The 20,966-nt window shown below is 40.5% G+C and overlaps 2 protein-coding genes and 1 pseudogene across 2 annotated transcripts; all 3 read right to left on the bottom strand.

Moving 5' to 3' along the window:
• Nucleotides 1-2,185: 2,185 nt before the first annotated feature.
• Nucleotides 2,186-13,074, bottom strand: LOC125249627 (annotated as a pseudogene).
• Nucleotides 13,075-14,116: 1,042 nt separating this feature from the next.
• LOC125249622 (dehydrogenase/reductase SDR family member 11-like) lies at nt 14,117-20,667 on the bottom strand. The gene is made up of 8 exons (XM_048161947.1): nt 20,616-20,667; nt 17,172-17,331; nt 15,311-15,520; nt 15,131-15,225; nt 14,919-15,048; nt 14,732-14,824; nt 14,593-14,658; nt 14,117-14,405 (listed from the first exon to the last, which is right to left on the bottom strand). The coding sequence occupies exons 2-8, from the start codon at nt 17,301-17,303 to the stop codon at nt 14,364-14,366; spliced, it is 768 nt and encodes a 255-aa protein (XP_048017904.1). The 5' UTR covers nt 17,304-17,331; nt 20,616-20,667; the 3' UTR covers nt 14,117-14,363.
• LOC125249628 (dehydrogenase/reductase SDR family member 11-like) lies at nt 17,895-20,708 on the bottom strand. The gene is made up of 7 exons (XM_048161954.1): nt 20,557-20,708; nt 19,597-19,806; nt 18,986-19,080; nt 18,743-18,873; nt 18,568-18,659; nt 18,414-18,479; nt 17,895-18,253 (listed from the first exon to the last, which is right to left on the bottom strand). Exons 1-7 carry the CDS (start codon nt 20,686-20,688, stop codon nt 18,212-18,214), a joined length of 768 nt encoding a protein of 255 aa, XP_048017911.1. The 5' UTR covers nt 20,689-20,708; the 3' UTR covers nt 17,895-18,211.
• Between the last annotated feature and the right edge of the window lie 258 nt (nt 20,709-20,966).

Below are 20,966 nucleotides of genomic sequence, written 5' to 3'. Positions count from 1 at the left end.
ACCCAGGACCTTACAGTTTCCCGCTCCATTTATCTGATTTGTGTATATTATATGATTTATTTTATTTGATACTTCAGCTTAGAACTATGCATAGAACTTATTACAATGATTTTTCATTTTTCCCAGTCTTTTTGATAGTCTACATCTTAAATTACATTTTCTTTTAAATGGAAAATTCCTAAAGTTCCCACTTCCTTCTGTCCCTCTCCTCTCTCTTTTTGGTTGCCAGATATTCGATACCAATATCAAATCACCCAACTTGGCGAGTTGAGACTTGGCGTCTTCAGAGAATCTGGCCAATGAAAACAATTCCTTTTTATCCCATACAACTATAACAGGTGCAATAAAATCTACAGTAGGTTGAAAGTGTTCAGGCTATAAATTTTTTAAATTAAGTTTTATACATTGAAATAAACAATTATCAATTAATTAATTGTTAATTTGTTTGTTCATCTGTTTTACAATTTAGACTGAACAATTGGACCTACCAATACAGAAAAACAAGTATACAGTAACAAATAGGATTTAAAGTAGGATATATATATATATATATATATATATATATATATATATATATATATATATATATATATATATATATATATATAGGATATAATATATACAGTGCAGTCCAAAAGTTTGGAACCACTAAGATTTTTAATGTTTTTAAAAGAAGTTTCGTCTGCTCACCAAGGCTACATTTATTTAATTAAAAATACAGTAAAAAACAGTAATATTGTGAAATATTATTACAATTTAAAATAACTGTGTACTATTTAAATATATTTGACAAAGTAATTTATTCCTGTGATGCAAAGCTGAATTTTCAGCATCGTTACTCCAGTCTTCAGTGTCACATGATCCTTCAGAAATCATTCTAATATGCTGATTTGCTGCTCAATAAACATTTATGATTATTTTCAATGTTGAAAACTGTTGTGTACTTTTTTTTTTCAGGATTCCTTGATGAATAGAAGTTCAAAAGAACAGCATTTATCTGAAATACAAAGCTTTTGTAACATTTTACACTACCGTTCAAAAGTTTGGGGTCAGTAAGAATTTTTATTTTTTTGAAAAGAAATTAAAGAAATGAATACTTTTATTCAACAAGGATGCATTAAATCAATCAAAAGTGGCAGTAAAGACATTTATAATGTTACAAAAGATTAGATTTCAGATAAACACTGTTCTTTTGAACTTTCTATTCATCAAATAATCCTGAAAAAAATATTGTACACAAATATTTTGTACAATTGTACACATTAAATGTTTCTTGAGCAGCAGATCAGCATATTAGAATTATTTGTGAAGGATCATGTGACACTGAAGACTGGAGTAATGATGCTGAAAATTCAGCTTTGCCATCACAGGAATAAATTACTTTGTGAAATATATTCAAATAGAAAACAGTTATTTTAAATTGTAATAATATTTCACAATATTACTGTTTTTTACTGTATTTTTAATTAAATAAATGTAGCCTTGGTGAGCAGACGAAACTTCTTTTAAAAACATTAAAAATCTTAGTGGTTCCAAACTTTTGGACTGTACTGTATATATTTACATTCTTATAACAGACACAGCTAATTATTGTAGTGTATAAATAGGCTATTGCATCTTGTTGTCTGAAAACTTGAATGCTGACTGTATATTCAGTTTGAATACACTAAAATATTTAGAGGTAATTGTAGGCACGGATAACATGATTATTGGTGGGTTTCACTGAAAAACAACAAAAAATATGCCCACTACATATTGTATAACATTTAATTTTTATAAAAGCAGTTGCAAATTCAGTTTATACTTAAAATCATCAGCCATGTTTGTGAGGCAATAAAATGTACAGATTTTTTCCCTCCTTCACTTTATAAATGTTGTCAGTTATTTGTTTAACAGTTAACACTTTTCTTTTTAAAGAAAAAAGCTATTTGATAGTTTCATCACAAACACTTCATGAAAAGCATGACATAAATCCCTCTTTTTTTATTAGTGCATCACTTAAATAGCAACTCAGAACCGCAGGCACAGAACTGAACAGAAATGTATAAAAAGCATCAGATTTCCTCAACAATCTTCAAAACATTTGTTCATTTGTGAATGTTCATCACTATAATCAATGTAAAGCAAAAATTAACACATTCTGCATTTTGCAAGACTGATAACTCAATACTTGAGCACAAAAGCGTACTTTGCATAATTTATTTTTTCAAAACTTTCTTTTTTTAATTACATAGATTTGATTAATACAGGTATTTAAAAAAATGTAAACTTCATGATCAGACACATCAGTGTTCTGTGTTCTTGTTATTTGTATTTCAAAAGATCTGGGGTGCAGAAACAGTTTATAGAGACATTCATGTGGTTTTCCCCATAATATTTGAAACTATATATGAGCCTTTAGGATGATTAAGATGTCAGCGATGCCTGGTCCTGTTTATCTCCTCAGGGTAAGTCAACTGTTCCACAGGTCTCATCAAAATGTCACCAATCTAGAGATGAGGAAAGAAAAAACAATTACATGAAATCTTCCTAGAAAATGCACTGCATAAAATTCCCACTGCAGCTCAAGCTCATTTGTATGAACAATCTCAGTGATAATTTACAGCACAATAGTTCCCTTTTGATACTTCCACTCATACTGTGGATGGGGAAAAACTCCTTTTTCTCTGATTCACTGAAGCCTTTTTCAATAACGCAGTGTAGCTGCACGGCCATTGGTTCGAGCAGTGTAACTTTTTGAACCAATGACGGTGCAGCGGAGCTGCGCGAGCCTATGGTGATGCAGCGTACCGGAACCCGCCAAACTGGGCAGGGCATCTGGCTATATAAGCAGGCATTTCGCTATAGGAAATCAGCCAGTGACGACAGTCATCTCTTCGCTGTTACCAAGACAACTGAATGCCTTCTCGCAGTTGACATGCCTCGCAGCCGATCTGGCATCGCATGTTCTGGGCAAGCTGAACCAGGGAGCAGACATGCTGTCTCGAAGCAACGTCCCCTCAGACGAGTGGACGCTCTACCCCCAGAGGGTTCTCAAAATTTGGGAAATTTTCAGGAGGACAACTCCTGAAGATCCTCCAGAAGGCAACTCTCACTGCCCAACCTTCTTTTTGAAGGACAGGGATGCGCTGGCCCAAGACTGGTCCAATCTCCTCCTCTACACTTTTCCCCCGATCGCTCTGATCCCTCAGGTCATCAGACGCATCAGGGAGGACAAACACAAAGTACTCCTGGTGGCCCCGCTCTGGAGGAACCAGCCTTTTTTCTCAGAGCTGTCTCAGCTGTTGATAACAGCCCCATGGCCAATCCCCCTGAGACGGGACCTCCTCTCTCAGGCGAACAGGACAATCTGGCACCCCCAGCCAAGCTGTGGGCTCTGCACCTTTGGCCTCTCAATGGGAGCCTGCTAACCTCCTCGAGAGTATGTTAAATACTATATCTCAGGCTAGAGCCCCGTATACGAAACGCCTCTATGCCCTGAAAGGTTCAGTCTGCTCCGCCAGTTGTACAGCCTGGAACGAAGACCTGACTTTTTGTGACATATCGTCAGTATTATCATTTCTCCAGGAGCGTTCGGACAAGGGCCTCACTCCCTTCACGCTAAAAGTGTACGTGGCAGCCATAGCAGCAAAAATGCCCCCATTGCTGGCCAGTCGGTGGGAAAAAAACGGCCTAGTTGTTCGTTTCTTGAGAGGTTGTAGGAGATTAAATCCCCCTCGTCCTCTGACCGTCCCCACCTGGGACCTCTCCACAGTCCTCAGAGCGCTCAAGGGTCCTTCATTTGAACCGCTACGGTCAGCTGACCTTCGGCCCCTCTCACTTAAGACCAATCTGCTACTGGCTCTAGTATCTGTCAAGCATGTAGGCAATTTGCAGGCCATCTCCATGAGCCCTGCATGTCTCGAATTTGGGTTTAATGACTTGAAGGTTGTCCTGAAACCCAGGCATGGCTGCATACCTAACCTGTGCTCTGAATGGAGTTGAGAGCAGTTTATCACTCTCACAGTGCTACCTACCTTGGGGGACAAGCGTGAGTTGGGTTTACTCTGCCCCGTTAGGGCATTGAGGACGTACATTGACCGTTCCACGCTCTTTCAGCAGTCAGAACAGCTCATTGTGTGCTTTGGTGGCCGCACCAAGGGGCTTCTGGTCACAAAGCAGAGACTTTCGCGTTGGATCATTGACGCTATCGCTCTATGGGGCCTGGATTGCCCCATAGGAGTACGAGCCCACTCCACTAGAGGAATGGCCTCTTCTTGCGCCTGGTCTAGTGGTGTTTCCATTAAAGACATGTGTGAGGCAGCCAGCTGGTCCTCGCCATCCATGCTTGTCAGGTTTTATAACCTGGACGTCCCGACGTTACTTGACGGCTTCTACGTAGCCCATCAATCATGCTGTTGTTATATGGGAGCCAGCTCCCTTTTTAAGGATGTGTAACTATGAGGGTGCGACGGCTTTGCCTCCCTACTTATCCCCTATGCACCTTTGGTGCCTAAAATAGGTCCAGTCATTCCCTCCCATGGCACGGCATGATTGAATTCGTTCCCCATCCGCAGTATGAGTGGAAGTATCGAAAGGGAAAGTACTCTGTTACGAAGTATGAGTCGAAGTATCTCAGGAAACCGATGTTATGTTCGTAACTGAGTACGTTTTCTTCAGTGATGGATGATGCTTACTTGAACATGAGGAGGAGCACTTAGGACATACACCACTGCGTTCGCTATGTCATCTGCTTGCAGACACTGTGAATAACATTTAAATATTTAAAAGTGTAAGCAATAATGTACAACATATTGTATAAACAGGAATCAGGATTTGTCTATACCTTTATACATTTGTAGGCAGCCTCAGCCTTTTCTGGGTTTTGACTAAAGAGCCGGTAGGCAAATTCTGTCTCCACAAAACCAGGAGATATACACTGTTAAAGAAAGAGCAATCTTAGTGCCAACAAGTCTTTGGACATGCAATAATCATATTACATAAATAAAGTGTTGATCTGAAGCAGCTCTTACTGTGGCACGTATGTGGGTTTTGGCCTCGCGTAACTCTTGCCGGAGACCTTCAGTCAGAGCAGTCACGGCATATGGTTAGCAGCGTAGAAGTGTGCATCAGCGTTGTTAACGACCCGGTGTCCACTCGTGCTAAAACACCAAGATATTTAAGGATATTGAATGTTTTTGCCTCAGCACAGGTTTGAATTAGAATACAGGCAAAAATGTCAAATAAAACATTCTTGTACCTGTTAATATTAATGATATGGCCATCATCAATATTTCTTTCTTTCATGGACTGGTAAGCGTCACGGATGCACACTGACAGGCCAAAGACATTCACCTGAAAAAAAAAAAACATTTTTATTTCATGAAAAGGTTTAGTCTGAGGAGTTCAACAGCTCACTTGACTCAGTAAACCTAGATTCATGTCTTTTTTAAAACCAACAATTTGAGTAATCCAGTTTTTTGACTGATAAAGAAAAAAAATGACTTTATTAGCCCAACAAATTGGCTATATGTGATCAGAGAAAACAGCTGCTTTTAATAGCATTGTATTCAAAAATGCAAATTATAATTGTAAATTTAATTGTAAAAGTAAATCGTTTTTAAAAACTGGCGCATACAGCAAACTGAACGTGGACACGTGCATAGTTGGATAGTTCACCCAAAAATGAAAATTACTCCCCCTCAAGTTGTTCCAAACTCTTATGAATTTCTTTCTTCTGTTGAACACAAAAGATGTTTTGAAGAATGTCGATAACCAGACAGTTGATGGTAGCTATTTTTTCCTACTATGGAAGTCAATGGCTATCGTCAACTGTTTGGTTACCAACATCGAAACATCATTACACTGATCGAAGAGGACACTGCGTTTCAGCTGAAGGATCCTGAGATAAATACGGTATCAATGTTTCCCCTTGTACAGACTTACACTCCGCCCATGGCAACCCGCAGACCTAGGAACACGAAAATGAAGAGAATCAGGGAGCGAGGAAACCGAGAAAAGCGTGGAAAATTTAAGAGAGAGTGATATTCAATAAGCTCCACATCTTAACTTCTAGGCTGCCATACGATATGCAGCAAATCTGTTTTAATAAGCAGCATGTTTTTACCTACTCTGTTTTTATAGCTCCAATGATGGTAGACTGACACTGGCACGGATCAGTTTTATAAAGCATGTGTTTCTCGACATGATTCCTGAATAAAGTAAATAAGAGCACTGGTGGTTCTCGTATATCGTCGTTTAAGAAAACAATCCTCTGCTACACAGTATGGGTTTTGTTTTTAATAAACAGTGTTAAGTGTACTTCCAGGTGACCTGATTATTTACAGTATTTGCCCTCCTGTCTAGAGCATTTATGATGGTTTTTGTTCTAGCACAGACTTTGGCCCTTCATTTTGGCCATTTGCCAGTGGACTTAAGCAGAAAGGGTCACATTCTTCGCAAAGGATAATCTGTGTCACGAAAGGATAATCTGTGTCACAAAATTTGCCTGACTACACACTCATAGACTTCTTCTGTGATGGCGTGAACCAACCACTCAAATCACAACTCATCTCTAAGTAATTTCATGGATTACGCTTTATTGACTGTTGGCTCTCTGTTTACTGTGGGTCTCGCAGAGAAATGCGACACCATGGTGAATCACGTAATGGCTGCCGCGCCAAGGAACACGCACAAAATGGCGGCTACCTTCACACCAACAACAGTTCATGTCTCCGCTGATCGCCCAGATCCACGTCATGTCTCCGCTGATCACCCAGAGCCTCGTCACGTTTTCGTAGATCGTCCAGAGCCAAGTCAAGTCCCTGTTGAACGTCCAGAATCACGTCACGTCTGAATGATCCTCTACTGACTACAGCACGAGCGGCTGGCATTCCTAAGCCTCCGCTGGCCGCTTCGTTCTCAAGTTCGCCGGTTGCAACGCACTCAAATTCACCAGTTGCAACGCACTCAAAGTCGCCGGTTGCAACGCACTCAAAGTCGCCGGTTACAATGCACTCAAAGTCGCCGGTTGCAACACACTCAAAGTCGCCGTTTGTAATGCACCCAAAGTCGCTGGTAGCGACGCACTCAAATTTGCCAGTTGCGACGCACTTAAATTCGCCGGTTGCGACGCACTCAAGTTGGCCGACCCCTCTGTGCTTATGGATGTAGGGGGCGTTCCAGCCATTGAGTCCGCTCCAGAACCCGCTTCAGCCAGTGAGTCTGCTCCAGAACCCGCTCCAACTGGTGAACCATAGCCTCATCCTCGGAAGAGGAGGAGGAGGAAGAAGGCTTCTTCCGTTCTTCAAGGCTCAGAAGCCTTTCAAGAGCCCGCTGTGGGTCCGGAGACCACTCCAAAGGTCTCTCCTGCGCCGCCCAAGCTTCTAGCCCTGCCAGCACCGAGTTCCTGGAACCTGCATTGGAGACTCCGTTCCTGTCTGCCGTTAGATCTCCAATGCACCCAACCCCCCTCCCTAGCTGTTCCTTTTACTCCGCAAGGACGCGCCTTCCGGGAGGGGGGCGTTATGTCACGATCACCGTCTGCTCCTGTCAATTCCCGGACTACATTTCCCATAATCCTCTCTGCCAATCACCTGCACTCACTCCACTAATCACTCCACTAATCACCACACCCAGCTGCAGCTCATTACCAGGACTATAAAGGACTGTCACACACACTACCTCACCGCGAAGTCTTGTTAACTATTGTTGCAATTCCAAGCGTTACCCTCTGTTCATCCTGTCTGTTCATCCTGTCTGTTCATCCTGTCTGTTCATCCTGTCTGTTCATCCTGTCTGTTCATCCTGTCTGTTCATCCTGTCTGTTCATCCTGTCTGTTCCTGTTCCTGCTTTTGACCCTCGCTTTGTTATCCTGTTCCGTGATTGATATCTGCCTGCCTCTGACCATTGCCTGAATTCTGACCACGATTCTGCCTGTTCCTTGTGATTCCTGTTTGCTCCTGTCTGACCCTGCCTGTATGACCACTCTACTTCAATAAAAGCTTGCAAATGGATCTTACCATGAGTCCCGAATCGTTACAATCTGGTTTAGGTACCTCACCCAGCTTTCGACTTTAAATGAGTATTGTAACACTGGACTCAAATCTCCCATCAGCTGACCCTCACATGCTCTTGTTGGAAAGTGAAGCCTTTGCAGAAACGCAGTCTGAAGTATGCAGGTGAAGATGTATGTGATTTAAGCCACAGTGTTACAATAATGCATATAAAGAATTATTTAATGTAGAGGCTTAGACATTTATGTTTAATCAGGGTGTGAATTTTTAGGGTTTGGGGAGGTATGACCTCCTAATTAAGACTTGAACTATTAAGGTTGGGGCTCTTGAAAGTATATATGCTTCAAAAGGGATTTTAAATGTTTCAATAACCACAAAAGTTAGTCAAGGTGTATATATAAAATTATATACATACATACAGTGATGTTTTGCTCAGGTCATAATATGAATAAATATGGGTGATCCCTCATATGAATAGTGAAAATCCCACAAAGAATGTGTTGCACACATTATTTATATATATATATATATATATAGGGCTTGACATTAACACCCTCCAACCCGCCAAATGCGTGTAGATTTCAGCTGTGGCGGGTAAGACAGCCACTCCCACTAGCCACTTTGGCGGGTTGAATATAATTTCAGTTTACAGCCAAATGATCGTCGAAGATCGTCGTAGCACAAAATTACAATCCAATCACACAATTCGTTATTTACGTGCAGTTAGTGAAGGAGGGATAGGCGGAATTGCGCTGAATGACACACAACAGAAGCGCTCTCTCGCGTGTGCGCGAACAGTTCTCCTCGTGCCTGAATAGTCAAATACACGTGCACACAGATGTCTAAATGTCCATCGTGTGGAGTATCTAACGTGAATACAGTCGGTTATGGCTTAAGTGGACGTAAACAGGTGGGTAATAACTGAATATGCGTCAATTAAGTCCATGCATTCAGCAGCCCAATTAAATAGGCCTACCTGTCTGTCATTAATGTTAATCAAACAACAAAAGATGTTAAATAAATGTAGGCTATATGTAAAATAAACATAGTGTATCTGAAAAAAGATTATTTTTAATTTACTATTGTTTTTGTAATTTTCTGCTTTGTTCTTTTATATAGCCTACACAAATAACTTATACAATTTCTCATATTAGCCCATGCTCATATTGTCCACCTCTTGCCCACATGTACATACCAGCTGATATACAACGTAGTCTTGATTTGGGTGGTCACTCTGCATTTAAAAGTTTGAAAGGGTTTTAAATCTTCTAAATCAAGTAAAATGACTCAAAATAAAGTAATTTAAGCATAACAAAGTCAACTTTAATAATATAAAATGTAATTTACCAACAGCAAAATTATGGCCAGTGAAAATGCTGAGTGGCTAGTAACTTTGGAAAACCACTAGCCACAGTGGCTGGTGAGCAAAAAAGTGAATGTCAAACCCTATATATATATATATATAGCATTTAAATCGATTAATCACGATTAATTGCATCCAACATACACAGACATGCATGCACACAGACAAGAATATAATATATATAAATATAATAATATGTATATAGACACATACAGACTTTTATGTTAGATGCGATTAATCGATTTAAATTAATGCTATATATATTAATCTGACAGCACTAATATATATGTATGTATGTATATTGTAACGAAGGGAGACTCAGGCAGGGGATCCAAATGCAGCGTTTTATTAAAAGTGAGCGTGGTCGTACAAGCAGGGTCACACAGGGGTAAACAGGAACAGGCAGAATCGTAGTCAGGGTACAGGCAAAGGATCGAGGCAAGCAGCGATGGGTCGTAAAACAGGAATCAGGCAGAAACAGTAACAAAACAGGCAGACAGGGAATAAACGCTCAGAATTGTAACAATATTAGCAAGACTTCGCGGTGAGGTGGTGTGTGTGAAAGTCCTTTAAAGTCCTGGTAATGAGCTGCAGCTGGGTGTGGTAATTAGTGATTAGTGTGAACATGTGACTGGCAGGGAGGATTGTGGGAAATGAAGTCCAGGAACAGACGGTGATCATGACATAATGCCCCCCTCCTGGAAGGCGCGTCCTCGCGACGTAAACAGAACAGCTGGTGGGGGGGGGTGCATTGGAGACTGGTATGCAGACAGGAACAGGGTCCCGAATGCAGGTTCCAGGAACTCAGGCCAGGGTCAGATGCCACGGATAGCCAGGACCGATCAGAGGTGCCAGGAATCCACGGCAGGTCAGGTGGTTCGGGCAGCCACGGCAGGTCAGGTGGCTCGGGCAGCCACGGCAGGTCAGCTGGCTCGGGCAGCCACGGCAGGTCAGCTGGCTCGGGCAGCCACGGCAGGTCAGCTGGCTCGGGCAGCCACGGCAGGTCAGCTGGCTCGGGCAGCCAAGGCAGGTCAGCTGGCTCGGGCAGCCAAGGCAGGTCAGCTGGCTCGGGCAGCCACGGCAGGTCAGGTGGTTTGGGCAGCCACGGCAGGACAGAGTCCATAGATGATCCCAGCGGGTCAGAGTCCATTAGTGGCCATAATAAATTGCAGTCCAAAGGTGGCCATAACGGTTCAAAGGCCCATGACAGCAGTGGCCGGGCAAGCTCCCCACCCTCAGGTATACTGCCCCCCCCAAAAAAATTCTTGGGGATTTCAACGGGGTCCGTTGCGGGCTCATGGGCAAGGAGCTCGGGTGGCTCCGGCAGGGCAAGACGCTTGAGTGGCGCTGGCAGAGCAAGGAGCTTGGGCGGCGCTGGCAGAGCAAGTAGCTTAGGTGACGCTGGCAGGGCTAGGAGCTTGGGTGGTGCTGGCAGAGCAAGGAGCTCGGGTGGTGCCGGCAGGGCAAGGAGCTCAGGTGGCACCGGCAGGGCAAGACGCTTGGGCGCAGCAAGAAAGACCTCTGGAGTGGTCTCCGGGCCCACAGCGGGCTCTGGGAAGGCCTCCGATCCCTGAAGAATGAAAGAAGCCTTCTTCCTCCTCTTCCGAGGGTGAGGTGATGGTTCACCGGTTGGAGCGGGTTCTGGAGCGGACTCAATGGCTGGAACGCCCCCTACATCCTTGAGCACCGCAGTGGCGGCCATCTTGCCCTTGGGCACTGGCAAAGCAGCCATCTTGTCCATTGCGTCCAGGGCGCTTGAGTGCGTTGCAACTGGCGAACTTGACTGCGTTGCAACCGGCGAACATGAGTCCATAGCAACCGGCGAACTTGAGTGCGTTGCAATCGGCGAACATGAGTCCATAGCAACTGGCGAACTTGAGAGCGTTGCAACAGACGAACTTGAGTGCGAAGCGGCCGGCTGGCTTCAGTGCGAAGCGGGCGGCTGGCTTGCGTGCGAAGCGTCCGACGAGCTTGAGTGCGAAGCGGCCGCCGGGCTTGAGTGCAGAGCGACCGGCTGGCTTGAGTGTGGAGCGACCGGCTGGCTTGAGAGCGAAGCGGCCGTCTGAGGCTTCGGAATGCCAGCCGCTCGAGCTGAAGTCAGCGGAGGATCAGCCACACTGGAACGTAGTCCTCTGCGCCCTTGGACAGATCCAGAGACGTGACGTGGCTCTGGGCGATCAGCGGAGACAGAACGTGGCTCTGGGCGATCAGTGAAGACGTGATGTGATGTTGTAGTGGCCGCCATTTTGTGAGTGCTCTCTTGAGTGGCAGCCATTACGTGATTCAGCGTGGCGTCGTGTTCCTCCGCGACACCCACAGTAAAGGAAGATCTGCTCAGTTGCAAAGCAAGCTCAATATATTGTTCTAATGTCCCGTCTGGCTTATGTAATGGCATAACGGATCTGAGCGGTTCAGACAGTCCTCCGTGAAAGAATATCATAAGACATACCTCGTCAAAGCAAGCCAAATGCGCCAGTCCAATAAAGTCTTTGACAATCCTCTATGGATCTGTCTCCTTGTTGGAGACCTATTAGCTGGGCAGATGGGTTCATGGTGGACGTGACAGGAACACTCACAAAAGCTGCTGGATCTGTGTTGGCGAAGTCTTCTGTAACGAAGGGAGACTCAGGCAGGGGATCCAAATGCACGTTTTATTAAAAGTGAGCGTGGTCAAACAGGGGTAAACAGGGGTAAACAGGAACAGCAAGGGACAGTCAGAATCGTAGTCAGGGTACAGGCAAAGGATCGAGGCAAACAGCGATGGGTCGTAAAACAGGAGTCAGGCAGAAACAGTAACAAAACAGGCAGACAGGGAATAAACGCTCAGAATTGTAACAATGTTAGCAAGACTTCGAGGTGAGGTGGTGTGTGTGAAAGTCCTTTATAGTCCTGGTAATGAGCTGCAGCTGGGTGTGGTGATTAGTGATTAGTGTGAACATGTGACTGGCAGGGAGGATTGTGGGAAATGAAGTCCGGGAACTGACAGGAACAGACGGTGATCATGACATATATAATATATAGTGCTGTCAAATCGATTAATTGCAATTAATCGCATATAACATATAAGTCTGTGTTTACCTAATATATGTGTCTGTGTGTATGCACATGTCTGTGTATGTTGGATGCGATTAATTGATTTAAATTAATGTGATAATATATGCGCAACATGTTTTTTGTGGGATTTCCATTATTCAAATGAGGAACCACCCAAATTTATTCATAATATGGCCTGAGCAGAACATCACCCCATTTTGCATCACACCAACTTCCTCCTCCGTGACCCTGCTGTACTCAGCAGTTTCAGAATGAGCTCAAACAATGTGAAGTCTCATACCAGCTCCCTGGTTCCCAGACATGGAAAAATAATCCAGCATTCAGAGGGTGTAGGCATTATGAAGTAATATACAATAGTATCACTTACAAAGCATAAAAGGCAATTCACGACTGATTCCACAGCATTTTGTGCTGTTACGGTCATGGAAATGGGGTTAAGAGGGCGGGACAGTGTTCCCATGAGAACAAGAGGCTTTTGCTGAGTAACTGCACGTTCTGTCCACATGCTGATATGAGACGGGTCATCTAAAGACAACAGAGGAACTGGAATGAAGGTGAGGGGGTAATAACTAATGGCGTAATAACTAAATAAATCATTTTTGGTTTAAAGCAAGAAAATTGTAATGCGCTTTACCGTTTTAATACTTTAATGGCAAAACAATGAGCACTTAATGCAAAGCCTTAACACACATATACTTGTCTGGACTGAACATTTCTGGTTGCTAGGTAATTTTCCCTGAGATGCCAATCATGCATGAGGAGGAGACACTGGGCCAAGAGCTGCAACAGAGCCTTAAAACTGATGCAAGAGCAAATATCAGTTTAATGATTATCATGTTGATCATAATGACACTGGAAAGCAGCATTTATATTTTAAAACCTTTCATTACTATACTATACAACACTACTGTTTTTGGAGGAAACAAGGTGACAGACTCTTTCAGTATTCTCAACCATATACGTCAAGTTAAATCATTTATTAAGGTTTTGTTTTGTTTTTGCTTTTCAGTATTCAACAGCTGTCACGCTTTCAGAGAAAACCAGAAAAACCAGAAAGAGTAAAGACCTACCTGGTAGTTTCTTCACACACACTTAAGGAATCAAAATACAATTTATTTTAAAGAGGAAGTTAGGTCTAGTCATGGATGTAATAGCACTGTCCATTCAAAAATATGATGAGAGATGATCATGTTGTTCAAACTCGCATGATTTTCTTTACCCATAAAACATGTCTGAAAAATATATTTGCTGTTCTTTGCCATATAATGAATAAGGACTTGAGATGTCATCTCCACAATAATCATAAAAAAAATCTCCATATATGTATCATAAAATACCGCACTTATAGTTGCACTTATATACTTATATACTCAGAAGTGAATGCAAATGTTTTGAAGATTTTTTTTATCATTAATTCTTACATAATTTGTTCACTTGTAAACATTTTTCACTATGTAATGCTAACTAAATATGACTGATTCCACAAGAGTTTTATTTCCAAAAATGTATTCTGATGTCATGTATTAATGTATCAGGTTACAAGGGTTTATGGTTTTGTGTTACTAAAGTCAACACATTACTCAGTCTGACTCACGCCAATGACGCAATATGACCCTGCAATGTTGAGCTGTAAATTCAGAGCTAAAATACAGTTTGTGAAGAAGCATAACTATGCCAAGCAAAATAAATGACACTGATTCTGCATTTTGCAAGCCTTATAAATGTTTTTAATATTTAATATTTAATTAAACAGAACCAAGAGGATTTGTTTCTAAAAATCCTGATTTTAGTCTTTCTAGTAACATTTGCAATAATAGTAATTGTACTATTATTAGTAAATAAAATAGTAAATCAATAATTATACAAAATTGTACTTCAAGGTGAAGCAGAGCAGTGTTCTGTGCTTGATCATTGTCACGAGGTATCAGAGACGCTTGATCCTGTTTATCTGTTACATCGTCTGCTCAACGGGCGTTATCTCAATGTCACCAATCTACACAAAGAGAAAGAAAAAAAAAAAAAAAAGATTTAATCTAGGAAATTTCCCACTGCTGATCTGTATCAGCATAAAGAACAAAGATTTAATTCTTCTCAGCTCATTTCATCAGCAAAACATCCCATAATCTCATAATCAGAAAACTGACAGCAAACATTAACTGCACAATATGGATGATTCTTACTTGAACATGAGGAGGAGCACTGAGGACATACACCACTGCGTCGGTTATGTCAGCTGCTTGCAGGCACTGTAAATATGAGATTTAAATGTGTAAATGATGACCTACAATATGTGTAGAAAGCATGAGAACTTGTCTATACCTTTATACTTTTGTACGTAGCCACAGCTATTTCTGGGTTTTGACTAAAGAGCCGGTAGGCAAATTCTGTCTCCACTAAACCAGGAGATATACCCTGTTAAAGAAAGAGCAATCTTAGTGCCAACAAGTCTTTGGACATACAATAATCATAATATATAAATATAGTGTTAATCTAAAGCAGCTCTTACTGTGGCACGTATGTGAGTTTTGGCCTCGCGTAACTCTTGTCGCAGACCTTCAGTGAGAGCAGTCACGGCATATTTGCTGGCGGTGTAGAAGTGTGCATTGGCGTTGTTGATGACCCGGTGTCCACAAATACTAAAACACATATTTTAAGATACTGAATACTTTGGTGCCTCCTGAATATGCAAACAAAAGGTGCGATAAAATTCTACTGTACCTGTTAATATTAATGATGTGGCCATCATCAACTTTTCTTTCTTTCATGGACTGGTAAGCCTCACGGGTACACACTGACAGGCCAATGACATTCACCTGGAAAAATTGAACATTTTGAGAGGACTAACATTACACATTCTTCATATTGGCATCAGGAATATTTGCTTATTGAGTTACTTACATCCATCATAGTCTTCCAGCCACTGGTTTTACCACTCAGCAGAGGCTCTGGAAGAGCCAAACCAGCATTATTAATGCACACGTCAATGCCCTGATGTTGAACTTTTATCCAGGAGAACATGGATAACACTTCCTCTTCTACAGACAGATCACATTTATACGGGAACAGAGTGCCACTGAATCCACTACTGACACATTCTGCTGCCAAATTCTGTGAAAGGAAAAAGTTCTTTGAGATTCATATTTCATGAAGGTTTTAAAGCTCAAAACTATTATTAATGTTGTTGTATCATGCTATTTTGACAGAATCCAATATACACTGCATTATTCTTATTGAATAACCTTTGTTCACAGCTTTCAGGTATACAGTATTTACATTTATTTCTTTTAGCAGACATATTTATCCGAACCACTTGCAAATGAGGTCTGAGATGGCATTTTTTGGCACAGAACGGAAACTGTGATCGTCTTTTCTTCACTATTGTGTGACGTAGCCTATATCTGAGTGAAATGACTTAAATGACTGGGCAGGACTTAAATTTTGTCCACTGGGAATTGATTGGATTGTTATTGCTGTGATCTCATGTGAGTGACAAGTTGTCACGCCCTCACGCTAGTACGCACGTCATCAGCAGTTTTGGGGAAAGTCACTTTTAAAAGTAATGCATTACAATATCGCATTACTCCCGTTGCGTTAGTTACTTTTTATGAAAAGCAATGCGTTACATTACTTTTGCATTACTTTTTCTCACCTGGGCTGGGCTTGCTTGTTTGTTTTTTAATAACAACAAAAAAGTTTTGTTAGGGCCCTTTCACACCAAAAGTGAAATGAATAAGCCTCAGGCTGAAGGAAATGCATATTTACACCTGTACAGTAAAGGGCGCAGCTCAAACAAACCTTTCAGCTGTGCTGCCATTCTGGATTAAAGAAGAATAGGATACAGGAGATGAAAGTTCAACACTCTTATTTCTAAATCTAATCTAAAGTCATTTTTGCTTAGTATGGTTGAATTAGATCATTGAAGGTCAGCAGCAAAGACATTGGTTAATAAAGTGAGATTATATTTGTGTGATTTAATATAGTTAATTATTACATGTTTGTGTAAAATTCTGAGATTGCATTTTACACTTTTTGTTAATTTTGAGGAATACTGAATGTTTTCGTGCAAGTGAGATGAGTAAATGCATGTTCACATTCAGTCTAGAGCTACAATAACTGTCATGTTTACAAAGCAAACAACGCCTCTGCACTTTATTTCTCATGGAGACAGGAGAGCAGTCAGTCAATAAATGTGAAGTAGTAACTTGCATTACTTATTTGAAAAAGTAACTTAGATATTTCGTTGTAAATTGAATGTGTTACTTTACTAGTTACTTGAAAAAGTAATCTGATTACTTAACTCAAGTTACTTGTAATTCGTTACCCCCAACACTGGTTGACGGAGAAGAGATTTTGTTGCAAGTGGGATTAAAGTTATTTGATTAAAGAATACAAGGGCACATTAATTTAAAATACTGCAATATTCCATATATAAAAAAAAAATAAATAAAAAAAAAAACTTTGATTTCATTGTGACTTTTAGTCTTGAAAAGAGACACAACTTCAAAAATGTCCCCATTTTGTGTTCCAAGAAAACAAACTATGATGAAAGTGAGTAGCCTAAATGCTGACAGAAATTAAATTCATATAAATTTTCAAGGTATTTGATAACTGAACACTCTGCAGAATATCTCAAACTTTTTTTTTTTTTGCCAGCTCATATATAGCCTTTAACTTTAGATTTCCACACGATGCCGTTTTTTTCGTCAGCAATCAGCACCATATGCAAACTTTAAATCCTCAGATAGCTGTATATAATTACCTCAATTTGCTTCACATTTCTGGCACATCCGACCACCTTCATGCCATGCTGCACAAGAGACTTTGCGATTGCAGCTCCGATTCCCACTGAAGCACCAGTGACAAGAGCAACCCTGCCTTTCCAGCGATCCATGTTGAAGTTCACAAAACTCTCACAAGAGCTGCTGCCAGTCTGCAGAGCCTCACTGCTATATCTTATATAAACGAACACTCCCTGAGAGTCTAGCCAATAGCAATAAACTTCCGATTCTGCTATTATTTTGCATAGAGTAGGCTTACACAAACGACCCCACGATATCTGCAATAGCAACACCTTTGTCTTATTCTTTAGCAAATGCCACAACAAAAGAAAAAAGTAATAATAGCAAATCAAGATCCATAAGTCAAAGTGAGCAACACACTGTTCAAATGTGCTGCTGCTGCTGCTGTCTTATTTTGGCTATCATCAGTGACACCCAGAAGAAAATATTCCTGAAGTACGACAGAAAAATTAATTTTGCGGCAAACAACACCTCTGTGTCCAAAACAACAACTGACGCTTGCGTTTGAAATGACCCTAAAAGCGTCTCGTCCAGTGATAAGTATTTGACCTTTGCTTTCGTTTCCCTTCTGGACAATACTTAAGAACTCTTTAAAATAAAAACGTGGGAACACGTAGGTTCCAATACATAAGATAAAACCACGTTTGTGAGGTAAAAATAATAATAAATAGACTTTATTATATCCTTGATATTACATTACAAAAAAAAAAATAAAAAAATAATAAATAAATAAAAATACAAAAAATAAAAAACAGAAAGAGCTATTAGAAAAGCACCTAAAGTATTTATCACATTAATGTAATCATTAAAGCTATCATATTTTCTCAAATCATTTCAGTTAAAATAAAAACAAACATCATGATGAGACAGTGTTTTCTGCCTCATAGTCGTGACTTGACAATAATTCACATCATAGCATTTGATTATATTGGACACGTCTGTGATCATCTGTGGACGTTGATCCTTGATACTGGCACTTGATCATGTTTATCTGCTCAGTTTATGTCAACTGCTCCACTGGTCTCATCTGAATGTCACTAATCTACAAAAAGCAAAGAAAAAAATACATTAGTGTTAAATTATTAAATCAAGTTTAATCCTTAAAAATATGTGGATATACTACAACAAAAAAGTGTGAATTAATATTGCTGAAAGACAGCAAACATTAATGCTAATGCTGCAGATAGTTTTCTCCAGCTTACTTGAACATGAGGATTTGCACTGAGGACATACACCACTGCATTTGCAATGTCATCTGCTTGCAGACCCTGTAAATATGATATTTAAATATTATAAAGGGAAACAATGACCTACAAAATGCTCAAGAATCAGACAAGCATCAGGGTTTGTCTATACCTTCATACTTTTATAGGTAGCTGCAGCCTTTTCTTGGTTTTGACTAAAAAGCCGGTAGGTTAACTCCATCTCCACTAAACCAGGACTTATAGATTGTTAAAGAAAGAGCAATATTAGTTCTTTGAAAATTCACACACAATAATCATTTTCATAAATAAAGTTCTTCCTGCTCTTACTGTGGCACGTATGTGGGTTTTGGCCTGGCGTAACTCTTGTCGCAGACCTTCAGTCAGAGCAGTCACGGCATATTTGCTGGCAGTGTAGAAGTGTAGATCGGCATTGTGGAGGACGTGATGTCCACACATACTAAAACATAGGAAGATATTTAAAGATAGTGGATGCTCTGGTGCCTGGCACTGGTATAGGAATATAAATGCGGAAAAAATTTGCGAAAATTTCCAATAAGACATTATAGTACCCATTAATATTAATGATATGGCCATCATCAATATTTCTTTCTTTCATGGACTGGTAAGCCTCACGGGTGCACACTGACAGGCCAAAGACATTCACCTGAAAATTTGAACATTTTGAGATGACTAACATCACACATTCTTCATGTTGGCAGGAATAGGGGTGAGTGGGGTAAGATGAGCCACTTGGCAACTGTACACTTTTATTGTCATGTGACCATACATTATGGAACCACCTATCATTTATTTAAAAAATATGATTATTTGTACACAGAAATATTATTAAAATAGTTTTTAAAAGAGGTAAATTATCTTTGCAGTTTCATATGGGTTTGATTCAGATTTGATGGCCAGTGTGCAATTTACCCACTGACTCGGATCTAACCTGGGCTAAATTGAGCCATAGGAACACTTTTTTTATAAGAAGCCATATTTTTAGAACCCTTTGTCATAGATGTATTCTGATCATTTAAAGTGATAGGCAGCATCCTGAAATTGCTTTAGATACTTTCATCGTACTTCTGCTTCATTTTCCCTTATCTTGAGGACTACATTATTAAAAATGGCTATACCCCACTCGCCCTACCTGCTTATTTGTTTATGGTGAGTTACTTACATCCATCATAGTCCTCCAGCCACTGGTTTTGCCACTCAATAGAGGCTCTGGAAGAGCCAAACCAGCATTATTAATGCACACGTCAATGCCCTGATGTTGAACTTTGATCCAGGAGAACATGGATAACACTTCATCCTCTACAGACAGATCACATTTATATGGGAACAGAGTGCGACTGAATCCACTACTGACACATTCTGCTGCCAATTTCTGTGAAAGGAAAACACTTTGAAATTTAAATTTCATGAACACTCTTAAAAATAAAGGTTCCAAAAGGGGGTTTTCACAGCAATGCCATAGAAGAACCATGTTTGGTTCCCTAACAGAACCTTTCAGTGAACAGTTCTAAAAAGAACCTTTTTTTCTTAGTGTGAAGAACATTCTAAAAATCTAAAGAACTTTTTTTTTTCACTATAAAGAACCTTTTGTGGAATGGAAAGATTCCATGGATGTTAAAGGTTCTTGATGGAACCATAGATGCCAATAAAGAACCTTTATTTGTAAGGGTCAAAGCTCAAAACCATTGGCAGAGGAACAGCAAATAACAGACCAAGCATAAAAAATCATGAGGTTAATTATTAAACTAAGTTTTAGAACTTGGTCCATATAAACACATTGTTCCCTGTAGCATGATAAACCTATATAAGAAATATGAAATGTTATAAAGCATTTTAATTGTTGGCTTAATGACGAATCCTAATCATGTTCTTTTAAACCTGTATGACTTTTTATTGTGTAAATTTTGAAAAATGTTCACGCTGCTTTTTTCTCCATTAAATGACCAGGGCGCTGTCAAACTTTAACAAGTAAGCAGAAAGGTTATCAATAATGAATCAATGGTGACCCACCACACACATTCTCACTGTTTGACTGCTTGTTTCAAGCCATGCATTATTCATTCGTGTACTTCATCATACGCAAACCTTTAATCCTCTGCTACAAATGCATAATGCAAATTACCTCAATTTGCTTCACATTTCTGGCACATCCGACCAACTTCATGCCATGCTGCACAAGAGACTTTGCGATTGCAGCTCCGATTCCCACTGAAGCACCAGTGACAAGAGCAACCCTGCCTTTCCAGCGATCCATAAGTTCACAAAACTGTTACAGAAGAGCTGCTGACAGTCTGCAGTGATCTTTACTCCATGCATTCCCTGTAGTCAATGAATATACTCATTGAGAATCTAGCCAATAGCCATGCACGATTCTTCTACTGTGCCACACCGGATCACTCCTCAGTTCCTCAGAGATTTTTGTGGTGGCAAGTAAATAATGCGAATTCATATAGGTTACTCACACTTTTTTTGTAATAGTAGTAGATTGTTATTGCATCTTCTGCATTTTCCAGTGAGGCAGTTAAATTCAGT

Source organism: Megalobrama amblycephala, linkage group LG16 (genome assembly GCF_018812025.1).
Source record: "Megalobrama amblycephala isolate DHTTF-2021 linkage group LG16, ASM1881202v1, whole genome shotgun sequence".
Lineage (NCBI taxonomy): Eukaryota > Metazoa > Chordata > Actinopteri > Cypriniformes > Xenocyprididae > Megalobrama > Megalobrama amblycephala.
This window is presented reverse-complemented; position numbering and strand designations above follow the sequence as displayed.